General features: G+C 38.1%; 1 protein-coding gene across 1 annotated transcript in view; it reads right to left on the bottom strand.

The window, feature by feature from the left end:
* Positions 1-20,319, bottom strand: part of KNTC1 (kinetochore associated 1) — a 71,351-nt gene that overhangs the window by 8,786 nt on the left and 42,246 nt on the right. Inside the window, exons 40-57 of the mRNA XM_082418166.1 lie at positions 19,515-19,619; positions 19,087-19,215; positions 18,347-18,463; positions 17,412-17,521; positions 15,146-15,353; positions 12,975-13,064; positions 11,756-11,927; positions 11,611-11,669; positions 11,253-11,469; positions 10,378-10,451; positions 9,329-9,539; positions 9,100-9,209; positions 6,546-6,592; positions 5,073-5,151; positions 3,735-3,853; positions 2,881-3,016; positions 2,129-2,224; positions 1,705-1,761 (exon numbers count right to left, since the gene is read on the bottom strand). Of these exons, the coding sequence (XP_082274292.1) occupies positions 1,705-1,761; positions 2,129-2,224; positions 2,881-3,016; positions 3,735-3,853; positions 5,073-5,151; positions 6,546-6,592; positions 9,100-9,209; positions 9,329-9,539; positions 10,378-10,451; positions 11,253-11,469; positions 11,611-11,669; positions 11,756-11,927; positions 12,975-13,064; positions 15,146-15,353; positions 17,412-17,521; positions 18,347-18,463; positions 19,087-19,215; positions 19,515-19,619 (2,136 nt within the window). The remainder of the gene's footprint in view (positions 1-1,704; positions 1,762-2,128; positions 2,225-2,880; positions 3,017-3,734; positions 3,854-5,072; positions 5,152-6,545; positions 6,593-9,099; positions 9,210-9,328; positions 9,540-10,377; positions 10,452-11,252; positions 11,470-11,610; positions 11,670-11,755; positions 11,928-12,974; positions 13,065-15,145; positions 15,354-17,411; positions 17,522-18,346; positions 18,464-19,086; positions 19,216-19,514; positions 19,620-20,319) is intronic.

Below are 20,319 nucleotides of genomic sequence, written 5' to 3'. Positions count from 1 at the left end.
CATAAATTTCCATCAATAGGAGGAGTGGTTAAATAACCTATGATATATTTTATTCCACATTTTGGAGAACAATTAAGAGTTAAAAATAATGAAATACCTCAAAAGATTAAACATAGTTATTGTAAGACCCAATAATTCCACTCCTAGGTACACACTCAAGAGAAACAAAAACATATGTTCACTTATACACAAATGTTCACAGAGCAGCATTATTCATAATAACCAAAAAGTGGAACCAACCCAAATATCCATCAACTGATGAATGGATAAATAAAATGTGGTCTATCCATACGATGAAACATTATTCAGCAATAAAAAGGAAAGATATGGGACTTCCTTGGTGGCTCAGTGGTTGAGAATCCGCCTGCCAATTCAGGGGACATGGGTTCGAGCCCTGGTCCGGGAAGATCCCACATGCCGCGGAGCACCTAAGCCTGTGCGCCACAACTACTGAGCCCGTGCTCTAGAGCCTGCGAGCCACAACTACTGAGCCAGTGTGCCACAACTACTGAAGCTCTAATGAGAAGCCCACACACCGCAACAAAGAGTAGCCCCACTCGCCGCAACTAGAGAAAGCCCGTGTGAAGCAACGAAGACCCAATGCAACCAAAAATAAATAAACAAATAAATTTATTAAAAAAAAAAAAGGTATGATACACTGATACATGCGATAATGCAGCTGAACCTTGAAAACTTTATGGTAAGTGAAAGAAGCACGAAGGCCACATATTGTATGACTCCATTGATATGAAATGTCCAGAATAGATAAATCCATACAGACAGAAAGTAGACTAGTGGTTACCAGGGGCTGGAGGGAGGGGGGAAGAAGGAATGAATGAGCTGTGATGGATATGGGGTATATTTTCGGGTGAAGAAAATGTTCTAGAATTAGATAGTGGTGTTGGTAACATACTTTGTGAATATACTAAAAGCCAACTAACTGTACACTTTAAAAGGGTATATTTTACGTGTGAATTATATCTCAAAAAAAAAAAAAAGATCTATATGTGATGTGAAACAATCTCCAAGATACCATTGTTATGTGGAAAAAAACACTTTGTCTAGAATGTGATTGCATTTATATGTACCAAAATGAATACATACACACACAACACCCACACCCACACATATACGCGCCCACACCCCTGCTTATATGATAATAGGAAAGCTCTATAAGAAATTGTCAACAGTGGTCACTTCTGGGGAGATAATTATGAAGGGAAATGGTAAAGAAAAATTTTCATGTTTTACTCAGCATATGTTCTAATTTATTAAACTAAGAATAAATTATATATTTCTATTATATGTATATTATATATATATATATATTATGTGTGTGAACAACACATGAAATTTAGAAAAGATGAATAAGACATGGTCTTTGACTTTAAGGATCCTCAAAGTCCAAGAGGGGCAGTCGAATGTGTGATTTAAATAAATTATACCGTGACCAGTGTTACAGTTGAGCCAAAGTGTTTTGAAGGCATAAATGAAGACGTGATTCCTGAGGCCTGCAGAACTGGGAGAAGTGATGTCTTGGATGAGACAATGTCCAAGCTGAGTATTCTGGGTCCAGGCGCCACTTTAACGGAACAGCACCCTGCAGCTTCACTGAGGAGCTGACTACTCAATCCAGTGTACCCAGCACTAGCCGGTGAGTAGAAAGATTAAATTCTGTAAAATTTACTTTAGAAAACTACATACCTGCCATAAAGAATAGATGCTAGAAATGGCTGTTAAAACCTTCCTTAGATAAGGAATCTGAAAAAATAAAACACAAAAGTTCTGAAGACCACCCAAACAGAAAATTCCAGTGTGAAAATTAAACTTTCACAAGAATATCAGTAAAATTTATCTTCCATGAGGACCACCAGAGAAGGTCACTTACAAATTCACAAACATCAAAAGAGGCCAGGGAAACTTCCATTTGTTTCCAGTGAAATTTATGTCAGTTTTGAGTTTGCACTTTCTCTGGCCTAACGCCAAGTTCTTTAAGTTGGGCATGAAGCCAGTGAGGGTGAATGTTTTCAGCACCCAGCTGTTCAATAACAAGTATCAGTGCAAAATGTTTAGGAGATGCTGTGCAAAATCTTTAAAATATACTGCAGTCTAGGGCACTGAGTCTTACCATTTTGAAGCCAAGAAGCTTTTGCAAGAGTCCATTCCAAAGCTGCAGGTCATAGATTTTGTATTCTAAACAAAGCTCAGTCACCAACCTTACGGCCTGAAGCAGACAAAAAAAAAAAATCATACTGTTTCAAGACACCAGTAAATCAAACCACCTTTGGAAAAGGTAGGGCAGCTAAAGACAAAACATGCTTATAGTCAACGTGTGTCTATTGCCTAATTTCAGTGAAGGCCTTCATCTCTCTAGGGAAAGAAAAAAAAATTATTCTTTTTCTTTCTTGCTGTTATGGATTCACAAACGGCATCTCAGACTCCCCTTCCTCCCCACTTTGTTTCTTCTGTCCTAGAACAGTTTGCCTGCTGGCCTCATACCCTTCCCGCCCTGGGCTCCAACTGCCTCAGAGACTACATTCCCACCAGTAACTAGAAGGAAGAGAAACAATACTCCCTACACAGGGACAGTCTGTCTAGATGAGCACAGGCAGGACTTGGGGAGGGATTATGAAAGTGTTCCCTCGGGTAGGTAGGGATGGCTTCAGGCTTTCAGGGAGAGAGGTAAGGGGACTTCCAAGTTGCCTTGTCACCTGCTAGGATAGGAAAGTCGGGAAGCCCTCAGAGCAGTAGACCTGTTCAGGAACCAAGAATTTCTCTGGTTCTGTCTTTCAGAACTCTGAGTGGTGGCAGGCAGCTGAGTGAACACAAGAGCATCTGAGAAGACAGAGGCCCCACCGCCGGATGACTCAGTGTACATACCATGGATTCGTGGCTGTGGTTTTTCCATAGACCCTTAATCATTCCTTCTTTAGGACTGTTGCAAAATAATTCATATGTGATGGGGATATTCAGAGCCTCAAATGATGCCAGAAAAGTTATACATTTCAAATAAGATCTGGAAAACAGAGGCATGTATGGGAATCATCCTCACCGACCATATTTACATTTAAAATAAAAGCCAACCCTTGGAAATATCGGACAGTTTGTTGTTAAATGTCTATTTTAGGCTTCTAAATATAGTCATGGACTATTAGAAAGAAATCAATTTGAGGGGCTTCCCTGGTGGCGCAGTGGTTAAGAATCCGCCTGCCAATCCAGGGCACACAGGTTTGAGCCCAGATCTGGGAAGATCCCACATGCCGCGGAGCAACTAAGCCTATGTGCCACAACTACTGAGCCTGTGAGCCACAACTACTGAAGCCCACGCACCTAGAGCCCGTGCTCCACAATAAGAGAAGCCACTGCAATGAGAAGCCTGCGCACCGCAACGAAGAGTAGCCCCCGCTCGCCGCAACTATAGAAAGCCCACGCGCAGCAACAAAGACCCAATGCAGCCAAAAATAAATAAATAAAATAAATTTATATATATATAAAAAGAAATCAATCTGAGAAAGATGAAGAAAACACTCAGTTTCTAAATGTCTCAAAGCCTCGAGGGAAACAAGATGTTCTTAAAGGCCTGTTTCCCCTTTGCCAGAACGTCAAGGACACTGGAGGCAACAGAACCACGTTGACACGGCTCCTCTAACATGCTCTTCTGAACTATGGGGCTTAAAAGTTATGCTTCCAAAGAATCTGTTTTCTATTAATACGATTTTTAAACTTCCACTTACTTCACTTCTTCAAAGGGTTTTTTGAAGAGAGATTCTACAGTTTCCTTGTCAGCCAAATAGAGGAGACACTGCAGGGCTCGCGTCCTGTGGGCGAAAGTGAGCTGGTGCACACCTAACGTCTGTAAGACCAAAAGAGGTTTGTAGAGCTGTGTCGCGTGCTGTAGTTGGATAACTGAGTTTCCATCTAGGTAACATGAGCCACATCAGTTTTTAAAAGATTAAAGTCTATGTCTGCCCTTAGGGGAGTCAGTGGTTCTTAAAGTGTGTTCCATGGACCCCTGCATGGGGGTTGGAGGGTTTCTTACACTCTTTGAGAAGGAAAATAGTTAGAACCACTTTTGTAATAATACTATAATGGTATACCTGCCTATTACACTGTGTTAATATTTGCACTGATGGTGCAAAAGCACTGGTGGGTGAATGGTAGCAACACCCAACTGCTGTGGCAGCCGCCACATTCTTCACATTTGCAGTATTGAAAACAAGAGACGGCCACTTAAGAAGGTTCTTGAAGCAATAAGAATTAATTTTATTGAACCTCAACTCCTGAATATAGTACTATGAGTTCACACTTGAATACGTGTTACTATTAATTAATCAAAACATATTCATTAATGTTCTACATGACTAAACAGGAAGTACTGGTAAAGCACACCGCGATGCGATGGGTTTTTTCAGGGAAAAGCCCTTGTATGACTGAGCTGTGAGCTGAGCCAGGCACTTTTCATGGAACACCATTTTTACCTGAAAGAATGACTATCAGATAAACTAATATGCAAGAAGGGATATTTCCCCCCCCCTTGCTGTCAAGGACATACAATCAGCATCTCAGCCTTTTCCCCTTTCTTCCTTCTATCTGCATCTTTACTCTCCCTCTGCTCCAGCTGCCTCAGAGAGCATTTCTATATGCAGAAGCCTGAAGGCCGGAGATCGAGTTGCCTTTAGGGATAAGGGAAAGTTATCCCTAGAGTTTAGTGGGGAGGGGGTGTGACAGCTCAGGCAGGGCCTGGAGACCAGGGTGGAGACTTCTCTCAGGCTGGCTCGTTGGGGCCTCTGGTATTAGGGATGCAGCTGGACCAGGGCGTTAAAACAGTGAATGTGGATAACCCGTGGGAACTGTCAACAGCTGCACCGCTCAGTTTGCCAAGCAGGATGTCTCAGAAGCCAGCACTAAATGGAGCTCGGCAGACACTACGATCCTCATCTGTAGAGTAAGACGTACTTTGAGTAAGTACAGAAGTGAGCATTATCTTAATCATTTGTAAATGGTGAATATGCAGGGAAAAAATGTTAAGCTTAGATGCAAAGATGAGCTTTGACTAAGTCTGTAGAGCTTACAGTTGTAGCTGATGTTGCAAAAATGAACAGCATTCTTGAACTATAATCAACCGGACGAGACAGAAGGAGATACAGGACTCTGAAAAAAAATTGTTAATTACATTTAGACTTTAATTTAGTGAGAGATTAGCAAAACAAGAGACCTGTTTTACTGTCCACAGAAAAAGTCATTAGACATCCCAAACACAGGCCTGAAGGGCTATCTCCTCTAAAGGGTGCTTAATCTTTTCTTGAGTTCCTTCACAGCTAAAGAAGATAATAAAGACAATAAATGTCAAGCCTCAGTCCTCTCATCTATGAAATGGCTAGTCAACCTCCCAAAATTTATATTCTTTCTAGTTAAGGAATTAATACAAACCACAGCTGCAAAGTACATTGAACACTACACATGGAAACTTCAGGTTTAGTTCACAGGACCTTGTTAGTGGCACGTTTTAACCTCTGGACTCAGGGCTGACTGGCCCCCTGCAGAGAAGGGCAAGACAATCAGATGTACTGGAAGGGGGGGTGGGTGGAGATTCCAGTGGGAAAAGGCAGGAAGTTATGAAATTGGCATGAAGTACCCTTTGGGATCTCCTTCTTGGGGTTCTCTCTCTCTCTCTCTTTCTCTGAACTGTTTTCCTCTAAGCCTGTCCAGGTGGCTGGTTCAGTCAGATGCTCCAGGAGCTACCTCTTGCTTAGACAAAGGTGTCCCTGCCCTTAAAGGACTAAGCAAGGACGAAGGGGTGCCCAGAGGAAAGAAGGGCATGGAGGGGATACTAGGCCAGTTCTCCCCAAACCAGGAAAAATTCTTTTCCAGTGTTTATCTTTCCACATCCTCTCTCACTATCAGATCTCCAGGGCCAATGTAGGGTGTAGGGCTTCATGAGTGAGCTGACCGACTTTGGTCCAGACCAGAATGGCAAAAGGCTGGGATGCATGCTACCACTCCCTTTCCCATGCCTATGCCAAGCATCATTAATAGATTACCACATTTTCTGATTTGAGCACAGATATAGCCTTCTCAAGAGAGCAAGCCACGACCAATCAGACTTAGCACAGTACATGACACCAATGTGCCTTTCTAGGTCTCAGTCTTAGGTTAGAAGGGAAAAAGAAATCCTGGTGGCCTATATCTGAACCAGCCTAGCTCCCCAGGGAGAGAGAACACACAGAGGTCTGGGGCCAGAGTCCTAGCTACAGAAGAGTTTTCCTTTGCTCGATGTACATTCTCTGCTAAAGGTGTTCTAGTAGGAACTCACTGAGGGTTCAGAAACTCTGGATCTTGGTCGTTTTTTTTTTTTTTTTTTTTGGTCGTTTTTTATTTATTCCACTGGAGATACTTAACACACTCACAGCCATATATCAATGAACTGATTCTTCTCAGAGGTTCTGATCCAAGTTATACCAAGAAAGTCCAATGTCTAACACATTCATTGGTAAGATTCCTACTAGGCAACAGGATGTAGACAAACGTAAGTACAGGAAGAATACCTTCGTAGTGCTTCATCTTCCTGAAGTTCAAATAATTCTGATGGTGTCTTTGAAAAAGTGAAAAAAAAAGAAAGTTAAAAATTGAAGAAAGTTGGTTGACTGTATAAGCTTATGAAAGTCTATTAGATGAAAAAACCCAATATACAAAATTATATTTACAGGCGGAGGTGTAGCTCAGTGGTAGAGTACACGCTGAGCATACGTGAGGCCCTGGGTTCAACTCCCAGCACCTCCATGTTTGATGACAGCAAAAAAAAAAAAGATTTATAGAAAAATTTTTATTTACAGACAGGGAATTACAGTGTAATTCATTACTTTATGAGAAGATTCTTGCTTTAAAAAATGGGTTTACTCACATTCATTCAGTGAACAAATATGTACTGAGCACTTACCATGCACCAGGCATTTGCCTGAGTGAATAAAACAAATATTCCTGTCCTCCTGGAGCTTATATTCATTGGGTAATTTTTAAAAGGAAAAGACTCCGTGAATTTTATGAGTTATCCATTAATTCAGTACGTATTTATGGGGACTTACAAAGAAATGCATTGGGTGCTACATGTATAAACACAGTTCCTGGTCTCAAGGGGCTTTCAGTTTAGTGCTCCAGATTTATGCGTAAGTTAAAACATGTGCGTTTGAGTCAAACACAGATTCTACGTGGCCTGGATATGTTTCTAAGTCCTCTGTTTCCACTGATACACAGTTCTTGCTCTTGGTAAATACTCAAAAAATACTTGTTAAAGTGAATGCCAAGTAATATAAAAACCAGTAGTTGAAAATCTAATGTCATGTTAGTTATACTATTTGTCTAAAAATGGATTTTTTTTTCAAGGATATCTGCCTAGGTGGATAGAGGAATTATAGAATCTCCCTCATTAAATTCTGCCTGAAAACTCAGAAGAAACAATTCAGAAAATTCTGCATTTGGATTGCCGAATCCCATCATAAATTTAGATGTTAATATTATTTCTAGAAAACTGATGCTATGTGCTCTCATATCTGAAGAGAACACATCACCTACAGAGTATTGCTGCTAGGAATCCATAACCTGACTCTAATCATGATTAACATCAGTAAACCCAGAACGAGACATTTTATAAAGCAAATGGCCTGCACCCTTCAAAAATGTCCAGGTCCCATCACAGATAAAACAGATTCAGGTAAGAATCATCAGTAGAGTCTAAATCAGGGCACATGTGTGGTGCAGGGGGGAACCTTAAGAACAGAATATTTCACTGTCTCAAAACATCTCCCCTAATAATTATAAAAGGAAACGTAGTAACTATGTGGTACAGAAATGGACAACAGCATAACCAAGTTAGCTAAATTAACATCCCTATCAGGGCAAAGAGACATGGTGTGCACCCAGATGTCAGACCCTGGGAAAGACACACCATCACTCAGGTAATATTCTATCCAAAATGCATAACTCCAATCTTTTTTTTTTTTTTTTTAACTCCAATCTTATCATGAGGACACAGACAAGCCCAAGTTGAGGGGCAAAATAACGGGCTTAAACTGTTCAAAAATGTCAGTGTCATGAAAGAAAAGTTATGGAGCTGTTCTAGAGTAAAAGAGATTAGAGACATGACAAATAAATGCAACACATAATCCTGGATTAGATTCTGGTCCCAGAGGAGAAAACTGCTATAAGGAACATTATTGGCACAACTGGTTAAATTGTAACATGGACCATAAATTCAGGTATACATACATATATATATATATATGTATTTTATCAGTATTGTATCAAAATTGTACCAATATTAAATTATCTGATTTTGATAATTATACTGTGGTTAAGTAAGAGAAAATCCTTGTTCTTTGAACTACAAACTTAATTCTTAAGGGGTAAAGGGGCATGACACATGTAATTTACTCTCAAATGGTTCAGAAAAATGTTATGGGTAAATATAGGGAGAGTGATGAAGCAGATGTGGCAAAATGTTAAAAACTGATAGATCTTGGCGAAGGATATACAGGGAATTCTTTTATACTATTTTTTTTTTTTAACATCTTTATTGAAGTATAATTGCTTTACAATGGTGTGTTAGTTTCTGCTTTAAAACAAAGTGAATCAGTTATACATATACATATGTTCCCATATCTCTTCCTTTTATACTATTCTTGCAACTTTTCTGTACCTTTAAAATTATTTCAAAATAAAAAAATAAAATAATCACAGGAATCTGAGTCTAAGAATAGGCCACTTCTTTTATACAAGAATTCATCTGAAATTCATCTGAAATTGATTTAATTAATCAATTAAAAGGTAGAATGTATCAACTATACTTCAATTAAAAAAAAATATTGGCAAGTTAAAAAAAAGAGGTAGAATAGCAGCAAAACAATATTTAAAGGAAAAGAAAATGTAAACAACCCCACTAAAACTCATCAGATAACAGAAGGTATTAAAATGCTCGAATGTTCCTTCTTCTAACATTCCGTGCTCCTAATTAGAAGTCGTATCATTGCAAGACAGATAATTAGCCTTTGAGAAGAAGCCATCAGCTCATACTCAACAACAGACACTCTCAGAACGAGCACTTACTTCACCAGGTTTGGCAGAGGGGCACAGCCATTTTTCCAACAACATGTCCCAGACTTTCTCCAAATTAATTTCATTGACTTCAGCTATTTCTTTGGCAGCCGCGTGAATATCTAAGATATTAAAGGTAAAGAATTAAAGAAAGAAAACCTCAGGTTTTCAATGCAAGATACCTGGGAATCAAAAGGATAGGTCTCCCTGGACAAAAAGATAAAAAGGGTTTTGCCCTCACCAGGATAATCTTTGCCAGATGAATTCTGAATTCTTTGATTTATGCTGGGATGTTCGTACAGACTGACAATGAGATGTGCTGGTTTTCCGATCACTCTTAAATACTCTGCAGTGTTCAGCTTGTGGGCTATGAGCACAGCTTCCGTGCCTGATCGCCGGTACTGAATATGAAGCTTCTTCAACAGAGCTTCAGCTTTTTCACGTGTTTCATCCTTTTAAAAAATTCCAAGCAAAAAGAAACTCTTGTTTTCTAAATCGCAAGTGAGCCTAAGAATCCAGCTTTATCAGTCAAGGTCCCTCTCTGCCTTAGTTACACCCTTAAGTATCTACACCAAGCCTCATCTTCTTTTTCCATTTTAGGCATCCAACCCTTGAAAACATCTATCACCAGGGCAGGATGAGAAGGGATGCTAGGAGAGCACAATTTAAATTAAAAAGAAAGCGGAGCCTGTACCCCAGCGTTCATAGCTGCACTACTTACAGTAGCCAAGATATGGAAGCAACCTAAGTGTCCATCAAACAGATGAATGGAAAAAGAAGATACGGTATATACATATATATAAAGGAATATTACTCAGTCATGAGAAAGAATGAAATTTTGCCATTTGCAACAACATGGATAGACCTGTAGGGTGTTATGCTTAGTGAAATAAGTCAGACAGAGAAAGACAAATACTGTATGTTACCACTTACATGTGGAATCTAAAAAATAAAACAAACGAATGTATATAACAAAACAGAAACAGACTCACAGATGGAGAAGAAACTAGTGGTTACCAGTGGGGAGAGGGAAGGAGAGAGGGGCAATATAGGGGTAGGGGAATAAGAAGTACAAACTACTATGTATAAAATAAACAAGCTGCAAGGATATATTGTACAGCACACGGAGTATAGCCAATATTTTATAATAACTATAAATGAAGTATAATCTATAAAAATTTTGAATCACTATGTTGTACACCTGAAACTAATATAATATTGTAAATCAGCTACCCTTTCATTTAAAAAAAAAAAAAAAGAGGAGCCTTCAATCTTACAGTTCAGACACACCTGAGATGGGATATTCTGAAGCCACCTCTCAGCTAAATACAGGCAGAATTTCAAACTGGACATCTTGAAGGAACCTAGAGAGATAAAAGATTTATAAGCAAATCATAGTCCTTTCAAGACAATGTACTTCAGTCAAATTAGCCAGTTTTTTAAAACAATGACAGGAAGCATACTCATAGTAAAAAAACAATTTAAACAGGCCAGAGGATACAAAGTAGGAAGTACAAGTCCACAGAGGCCCATCTCTTCAGCTTCTATTCCTATTCCCTAGATCCTTACATTCCTCCAGAAGTTTTCTGTGTGTATGTGTGTGTTTGTGTGTGTGTGCACGCACATGTGCTCAAGCACGTTAACCCAAATGGGATAAGATCATACATGTAGTACAATTTGCTGTTCTCACTTAATATATATCTTGGATATTTTTCCAAATCAACTACATAGAATTCCATTCTATGAATACACTATTTTTTTAACCAGTTCCTGACAAATGAGCATTTAAAAAAATTAGTTATTTTCAACTTTTGTTACAACCAAAAACATGGCAATAAGTGCCTGTGTTTGTGTATTTTTTTGATCATGCAACAATGTCTAAGCATTCATTATTGAAAGTATGTATGATTGGATACGAGGAAGTATTAATCTATATTCAAGCCGAGCAATGCCTATGTCTCTGCGCCCTGGGCAAGCAGCATGGCGTCTTGCTTAGTTCCTCTTTAATGTACAGCAGTGCCCCAAGTGAGGAGAGGGGGCACATACATTTCTAAGCTATCATACTGTTTCTCCTTAAAGATAAGAAAGGAGTACATTTTTTTACGACAAGTTCCAAAAACAACACAGCCGACCATCTTAAGCCCAATTAAAGCAAGGATCCATACCTTCTGGGACATCCTGGGCTAGACTGATGGCAATGGCTACAGCCCACTCCGGGTTAACGATAGATAACAAGTAGGATTCGATGGTTTGAGTGATCTTAGTTATCTCCTTGTTAATCAGTGTTGAGGATTTAGCTTGTGTTAACTGCAGGAGCTTAGGCTTCAGTTTTTTTTCAAAAACGTGTTTGGCTGTAGACACGTACAGAGTGTCCAAAGAGAACTTCAAACAAAGGAAAAGTTAAGGCTGACTTACGTGCTCACCTTTAAAGGCTTTACATGAAAACAGCATAAAATCTTTCTACACAGGGTCTGAATGAATTACAGAATAAAGATACGACTTTTACGAGTTTTAACCCATTACCTTCATTAACTTAGAAATTAAGAGCAATGTTGGGAAGGATTCTTCACTGAGTTCTGTAGCTAGAAAGGAAACAAAGATAGTATGATTTACCTAAGAAAAGGGTTTTGGCTATTCGGTACAATTCATAAGAAGTTAATGAACATACAGAGAATTTTCCAGAAGCTCTGTGCTGTGCCGAAGAATATTAGGTGAAAAGGCAGTCTAGTTTGGGCAGCTGATGGCAAAGTTATTACGTGCTCCAACATATACTGATATTCTAGGTCCACTGGAGGAGAAATTCTTCTGTATGACTTCAAATGTTTCAGAAGACTCAATGCCTACATTAAAATAAAAAAGTATTTTCCTGTGAGATTAAAACAATCATTGAGTGTTTTAAAATCATCTAATTCTATACTATCATAGGGTTCCATTCCTGGGACAGTCTCATATTCATAAAGATGATCAAAACCTTTCGTAGTTTTACCTTCAAAACTATTATGCTATTCTTCTAAACCATAACTTTTGTGATCATTAAAGAAATTATACTAGGAGAAACCAGCGGAACCCTGTTGTTGGTGGGATGTTTTATAAACCAGAGTTTGGAAGTTCTCTACTCTCTTCAAATAGTTTTAGATATATCTCAAAAATACTTGATTTCACTTTAAATACATAGGCAGTAGATCTAAAATTAATCCTCTATATTCTCTCTTAAGTTTACATCTTATATTTTGGGGGCTTGTACAACTTTTTTTTTTGGCCGTGCCACACGACTTGCATGTGGGCAATCTTAATTCCCTGATCAGGGACTGAACCCAGGCCCCCAGGCCCTCGGCAATGAAAGAGACACAGCCTAACCACTGGACTGCCAGGGAGGTCCCTGGGGCTTATATAACTTTTTGAATCAACCCATTTTCTTTTAATTTTTAAAATCCAATTAAAAAATATATGTAAGCTCCTATGACCATATTTGTAAAACACTAGGAAGTTACTGAGTACTGAAACAGAATTTAGTCCAGGACCTACCTACTACTAATATAGAAAGCTAAATCTGACTCTGGGTCTTACATGTTTTGATTTTTTTTTTTTTTCTTTGCCAGATGACAAATATTTTTGCCTTAATTCTTCTAAATCAGTCTTTTAGTGACTTTGTACTCTTGGCCAGATTTAAATTGCCTCAGTAGAGCAAAAACTGGATTAAGATAAAACATGGAGAGCACAAAAACTCTTTTTACTTCTGTATCCCTTTTAAAGAAAAGGACATAGAGTAAAAACTACAGTTTAAAGGGAACTCAGAGGACAGTCCAGAAAGACACTAGATAACAGTAATTTTTTAAAATGGTCCAAATAAAAACATAATTTAAAAATCTATAATATATTTGTTATACCTGATTAATATTAATGTTGGTTATCTTTTCATCAGCTCTTTCTATGACTTTCAGGACGACTTCAATCATCTCATAGTCATAGGGATCCAACTGTATAAAAACAAAAATACGTCAAAACTGGAGAAGACGTTGCCAGGCTGGTTGATGGTTTTATGCAGTTATGTTCATCAGCAGAGATTACAAATATAACAGCTCAGTGCACTACAATATTAAGTTAGATTATTCTTTAAAAAATGAACTAACGGGCTTCCCTGGTGGCGCAGTGGTTGGGAGTCTGCCTGCTAATGCAGGGGACACGGGTTCGAGCCCTGCTCTGGGAGGATCCCACATGCCGCGGAGCGGCTAGGCCCGTGAGCCACAACTACTGAGCCTGCGTGTCTGGAGCCCATGCTCCGCAAAAAGAGAGGCCACGATAGTGAGAGGCCCGTGCACCGCGATGAAGAGTGGCCCCCGCTTGCTGCAGCTAGAGGAAGCCCTCGCACAGAAACGAAGACCCAACACAGCCAAATAAATAAATAAATAAATAATTAAAGGTGCTAATAATTAAAAAAAAAAAAAATGAACTAACATTTTCTCATCTCTAAAATTAACTATTAGAATAAACATACGTCTTTAGAATGTCTCAAAAGCTGTTTTTTAAGAAACCTGTACGAGGCAATGTCATTTCAATAAAGAGAAATGTTCTTAAGGTACTAAAAACCTAGAAAGATAAACATATTAAAATTTTATAAGATTTTTTAAAATTTTTATTTATTTATTTATTTTTGGCTGTGTTGGGTCTTCGTTGCTGTGTGTGGGCTTTCTCTAGTTGTGGTGAGCAGGGGCTACTCTTCGTTGCGGTGCGGGGGCTTCTTTTCTCATCGTGGTGGTTTCGCTTGTTGCAGAGCACGGGCTCTAGGCGCGCAGGCTTCAGTAGTTGTGGCACGTGGGCTCAGAAGTTGTGGCTCGTGGGCTCTAGAGCACAGGCTCAGTAGTTGTGGTGCACAGGCTTAGTTGCTCTGCGGCATGTGGGATCTTCCCAGACCAGGGCTCGAACCCGTGTCTCCAGCATTGGCAGGCGGATTCTTAACCACTGCGCCACCAGGGAAGTCCGAATAATTTTACAAGGTTTTTAAATTAAAATTCTTTCTTCCATTTATGATGGGAAAATTAGAATAGGAGAAATTTGACCTTTTCTTGGAAAATGACATAACTAAAAGTGTGGGCTTTCAAAGGATTTCATTCCAGCTATAACCATACACTAAGATACAAGAACTAGCTGGGTGGCATCTATATATGCTTATAATAAGAAAGGAAATATTCTCTTTGTTCTGTTTCTGCCCACACACCATTACTTTTTTAAAAAAATTTTAAATGCCAACTAAATTCATGTGAATAATAACATTGAACAAAGTGGGAAGGTGATCTCTTTAGTAACTAAAAATTTTGAGCAAGTCTATATAATTTTTGGCTGAATTACAAGCAAAACATAAAACTGAAGTATTATAATTTTAGTCTTATAATTTTATTTCTATCCACCTTCACTCCCCCATCAAACTACCCCTTGACCTAAAAGTTCCAATTCTCAGAAGATCTAAAAAAATAATCAGACAAGAGGGCAAATGTGTGTATGAAGATATTCATTTTAACAACTTATAATAATGAAATTTACAAACAATTTAAATGTCCTTTCATAAAGGCCTGGTTAAATACAGGATGTTTCATCCACATAGTGGAATAATAAATATGTATCTGTCAAAAATGAGAGAGACGTCTATGCATTGACAGGTAACGACAATATGTTAAATGAAAAAAGAGAGTGACAGGATAGTATATTTAGTCTAAGATATTTACCAAATTATTAACATTTTTATCTGTGGGAGTGGGGTTGTAGGGAAATTTCTCTTTTTGATTTATACCTTTCTCTCTAGTTTGATCTTTTTCAAAGAATGTGTGCTATTTAAAAAAAATCTGGGGAAAAAGGGGTATTTTTATTTTGGAGGAAAAAAAGACAGGAAACGTACTGTATTAAAGTATAATAAAAATACAGAAATCTAAAATTTTTTGAAAATTAATAGTTTACAAAAAATATAGGACTTACATTTTCAATTTGTTACTATAGATATCTGATTAATTAAGGGTAGGAGGGATGCTTGAAACGACCCAGTGCATTCATTTCACCATTCATCTACCTTATGCAGTATTCCACTAAGACTGATGACCAAATCTTTTGTGCTTGTCAGTAAAGGAACCATTCCGATGGCTTTGGCCAGGAGTTTGGAACGCTGCTGTTTTGTGGATTCCGTGCTTGCGTCTCCCTGGCTCTGGCTGGCATTAGTGTTGTGCAGGAGTGTTTCAATGAACAGCTGAAGAGCTGCATCAGAGTCCAACTGAAATGTGCTGAAATAAGTATTCAATTACACATGAATGTCCCAAAATGCATGCATTTCTACACAGAGTTTCTCACAGAAAACTTAGGCATGAGCTCCCACCACTGAAATCTAACCCTTCCATTGTCAAGTGTCATAACCAGACCATCTACTTGTTTTCAAAGTTAATTCTTGCTTTTAAAAACATCAGATATTCTTGGTGGGCATATAAACTGGCACAATCTTGGAGGGAAATTTGTAATAAAGTTGAAAATATATATTTATGTCCTTTAATAGAGATATTCCACTTTCGTACACTTCACGAAAGTAGCAAAGATACACATATAGGATGTCCTGTAACAACTGCTTGTAATATTTAAAAATTGGAAACAAATACTCATCAATAGGGGGCTGGTTAAATAACTTATTCAAAGGAATACCATAGGATTCAACAGATATGAGGAAGAGCTATATGTCCTAATCTGAGAAGACATTATTTTGTTAAGTGAAGGATACATGCTACAAGATAATGTACAATTCTGTTTTTCATAAACTTTTAAAAATGCATGTTAGTAAATGCATAAGGAAAAAAAAAAAAGAACAATATAGGCCAAACTCTTTTAACAGTGATTATCCCTGACGGGTGGAATTATGTGGGACTTTGATTTTAGTATGTTCCATCTGAATTAGAAAAAGTAGTACATTTAAAAATTAAGAATCAGGTTAGTATAGACAAATCGACAACTGAAATGCCTTCTAAGCCCTATTAATAAGATAGGGATAGTTTAATCTGTTATACAGAATAACTGAAATGTCAAGAAGAGCTTTACATACGATAATTTTAAAGTCACTCCCTGAAATTGTAAAGGTCATCTAAATTTATTCAGTGGGACTGCCTGAGGCAAGACAGTCACTATCACACAAGTAAAAATCAGCAATGCCATGTAAGCACAACGATTGTGAAATGAGCCTGACATAATTATAGCTATTTAAATTTCAGAAAAGGGGTCATGCCATAAAACAACAGACAAAAATCTACCAGGAGTTCAAATTAATAAAGAAGAGGGAGTGTGCGTACCTCGTTCTGGATTTGTAGCACTCCAAACTGAGGAATGGCATAGTTTTGTTATATCAGAGTGCAGGTAAGTCACAGCTAGTTAGAGCTATGAGCAGTCTATGGTCCTTGACTTGCAGGTTCAGGATGGTGACAGCCAGGGGCATTACTCCCCATCATCCACAAGGACAAAGAACTAGATCCCTGTCTGGTGAGGAAATGCACTAAGCAGCCTCATTATCAAGAACTGAGATTCCACCCATCTGTCACAAATTGGATAAGGATTACAGCACCCTTGGTATTTTAGAAGCGGTACTTATTATCTACCTTGAGCAGGGCACCTAATATAGGTTTGTTTTCTCATACATAAATTGGTTATAATATACAATAAAAAGTAAACGTGATGATGTGTGGGAAACCACTGTGAAACTAATAGTGGGCCAGCAAATTTAATATCTAAATTTATCAGATAAAAACAACTGAGATATAAATTACAAATCATTTGATCCTCCTCATCACAGTAAGCTGTATCTATAAATAACACTTACTCTTAGTTTTTTTAAGTTATTTAAAAAAAATTCTCCCTAAATCATACTTTTCACCAATTTTTAATTTAAGATCAACTTGCCCCTAACTTGACCTGATTTAGAAGTTTACTTGCTCAGAATATTCCCAAACTTCCCTTATCATGTGAATCGTCTGGAGCTCCTATTGAGACCAGTTTCCTGGGCCTCAGCTCAGACCTGCCAAGTCAGAACCAATACAGAGGGACCCAGGAATCTGTATTTTAAATCAAGTGCCCCACATGATGCTTATCATGAGGCAAGTTGAGGAAACACCAAAGAGTGAATTAAAAAGGTGATATTATAAGAGAATTTAATCTGGTTCGGACTTACTCAGTTTGTGGTTGAGCAAAAGAAAACATCAGAGGTCATGGGCCACATGTAATAATCACTGTTATCACTGTGTTCTCACATTAGCATTACCAGTTTGTTAAGCTAACAGCAAAAATACCAATGAAATTTAAAGAATTACCTGCAATATTCCAGAATGAGGCTTGTATCCATATCTATATTCTCCACAAGAGCTTTAATGAGGTCTTTCTTGGTGAGAAAATGTTGCCTAAAAACTGGCTGGAAAGAAATCTAGAAATAAAAAGAGCAAAACAAAAACCCTGCTAAACTGAAATGTATCAGACTAAGGGCACTGTTGCGACCTGCCCTTTTACTATCCATTTTTTTAGAGAAACATTTTTCTATAGCTCCTTCAACTTTTATTTTTATCATACTACCCAACTCGACCATCACTCTGAAATTTCAGGTATATTTGGCTAGAGGTCCAAAATCTCTCTTAGTCACACTAACCCCTGGCTCTTCAGTAAAGTTTGGCAGTTAGCAACAAACAGTCCCATTACTGCATAGGAACAAGGCTTCAAAACATATACCATTTCTACAATGGTTACATTCCCGATAAGTCAACTATTTGCAAATAAAATAAAATGTTTTACATTCATAGTAAAGAAAACAGGATTTTGTTGGTTTGTTTTTGCAAAGTGAAAAATAAGGGCCACTTACTTCTCCCTGGTAGGAGTTGCTGATGCGTAGTACAATGTAGATACATTTTAATATTATCTTTAAACAAATAGCACACAAAAAAGTATGAGGCTAAAGGGTAGGCCTGGAATACCTTAAATGTTAATTAATACTAGATACATTCCTATAATGAGACGGCTAAGCAGATGAAATGTCAAGCCTCTTCTAATTTCTTTAAAAATATAGCAAAAAGAAAATGAGGCAAAAGGTCCTTATTTCTTTGAAAGCACCAATGCGTGTAATAACTAACTAAAACTTACAAGTCGGTTTATATATAATCTCTCCAAAAGTAAAGGATAATGAGTTCTTTGTTTTAAATTTTCCAACTGGGTAATTATCAGAATGGATGAAACTTCATGGCACTTGAAGAATACTCACACCAAGTTTCCTAAGACGAATACCCCACCGGGAATCAGTACTGAGTTCACAGAACTTAAGCTCCATTTCTATTTCCTGATAGAGACTGGCCAGCTGAGAGCCCACCAGAGATATTGCCTAAAAAATTAAAATAGAATTAAAATTGAATTGCAAGTAGAAAATGTTCTAATACCTTTTAAAAGAAACCCAACAATAAAAACCATAATCTTTCTTTATGATAACAGCTGGAATGTTACATGTTGCTTCATACACCATCATTACTTATATAATACTTAGGTAATTCGGCTTTTAGTGTGATGCCATAAATTTAGTCTGGATTTCTTTCGTAAGAAAAAGCCAAATTTGAGCTATCCTGCACGTAAAATGCCCACAAAGGACAAATTTTGAAACAAACAATATCAAAGACAAGTTTTGCATCCGTTAAACTTGTCTTACAAAGAAGAACTGGCTCATGGGTCTAAGGTTTCCAGTACACTAGAGTAAGCATAAGCAGTGAGGTTCTCTAGCTGAATACAGATTTAAGAAATAAAAAATGTAATTCTCTGGGTTAAGCAATGCTTAGGACCTGCATATACATTCACTGGTGTGTCGCCAGTTAAGGAAAAGCTGGTAGAAACCATGTGTGTTAGCTTGACGTTTCTTCTGCTAAATCTTTAAGATCTGGTGGCAAAGCCAATTTTACTTCTTCCCCTAAAACTTCAATATTTCAAGAACTGAAGGTGTGCTTCCTTAGGTCATACCAATATTTTGTCGTAATTCTGCCATGCTTTATCTATGAGCGTCCATATATTTTCAAAGACTTCTTTCTGTGGTAAGAGAGTGCAGTACCCCAATGCCAAGTTGAGATCCACCAGACGACAATTAAATACCTGTGGGAAGAAAGCATTCAGAGAAGCAAATTCCTCACAATCAAAACAGAATTCAGCCTCTAAAGGCTGATTTGTCACTAAATTTAGTTTTAGGCCCTACGAAAGAATGAGCATTTCATGAAAAGTTATTTATAGTAAAATAGTTCCAGCTTGTTTGCTTAGTTTTAATGTCTTTTATGACTATTATAAATTTAAGGAAAGAAACTCTAACAAGTTCTATATGACATAGAACACTTACCTTCTCTGAGAGAGAGAGAGAGAGAGAGAGAGAAAAGAGCTTACCACAAACGAATACTCACTTTGTACAAAAGTGTTGCGGCATTTCCCCTGATAAACATAACGGCTTTCTCTTTCAATTCCATAACAACATGCTTGGATTTAACTAATGTGGCCTCTCCACACAACTTTTAGAAAAGAACAAAAGAATCCTCAGGTCCACGTCTATGCACAGTTTTGAAAACTTTTCTTAAATATTAAGGAACTTTGAAAATTCAGCATTATATGCAAAAAGTATTGTCATTTAATCTATAATGACAGAAAGCTGGGGCTTGCAGGGAAATTGACTGGGAAAGGGCAAAAAGGAACCTTATAAAATACTCTGTACCTTGATTATGGTGTTGGTGACAAGGTGAATACATTGGTTGATATACTTAAAATATGTGTTGGTTTTTTTTTTATAAATTTATTTATTTTATTTATTTTTGGCTGGGTTGGGTCTTCGTTGCTGCGCACAGGTTTTCTCTAGTTGTGGACAGCAGGGGCTACTATTCGTTGCGGTGAGCAGGCTTCTCATTGCAGTGGCTTCTCTTGTTGCGGAGCACAGGCCCTAGGCACACAGGCTTCAGTAGTTGCAGCACACGGGCTCAGTAGTTGTGGCTCACGGGCTCTAGAGCACAGGCTCAGTAGTTGTGGCGCACGGGCTTAGTTGCTCCGCGGCATGTGGGATCTTCCTGCACCAGGGCTCGAACCCGGGTCCCCTGCATTGGCAGGCAGATTCTTAACCACTGCGCCACCAGGGAAGCCCAAAATACGTGCATTTTAAATTTTGAAAGCTATACTTCAATAAAGCTGATTTTTTAAAAAATTGGCATTTAGTAAATATGA

The sequence above is a fragment of the Balaenoptera physalus genome (assembly GCF_965194825.1).
Source record: "Balaenoptera physalus genome assembly, chromosome: 12".
Classification (NCBI taxonomy): Eukaryota; Metazoa; Chordata; class Mammalia; order Artiodactyla; family Balaenopteridae; genus Balaenoptera; species Balaenoptera physalus.
The sequence above is the reverse complement of the archived record's forward strand: the minus strand, read 5'-3'. Positions and strand labels throughout refer to the sequence as shown.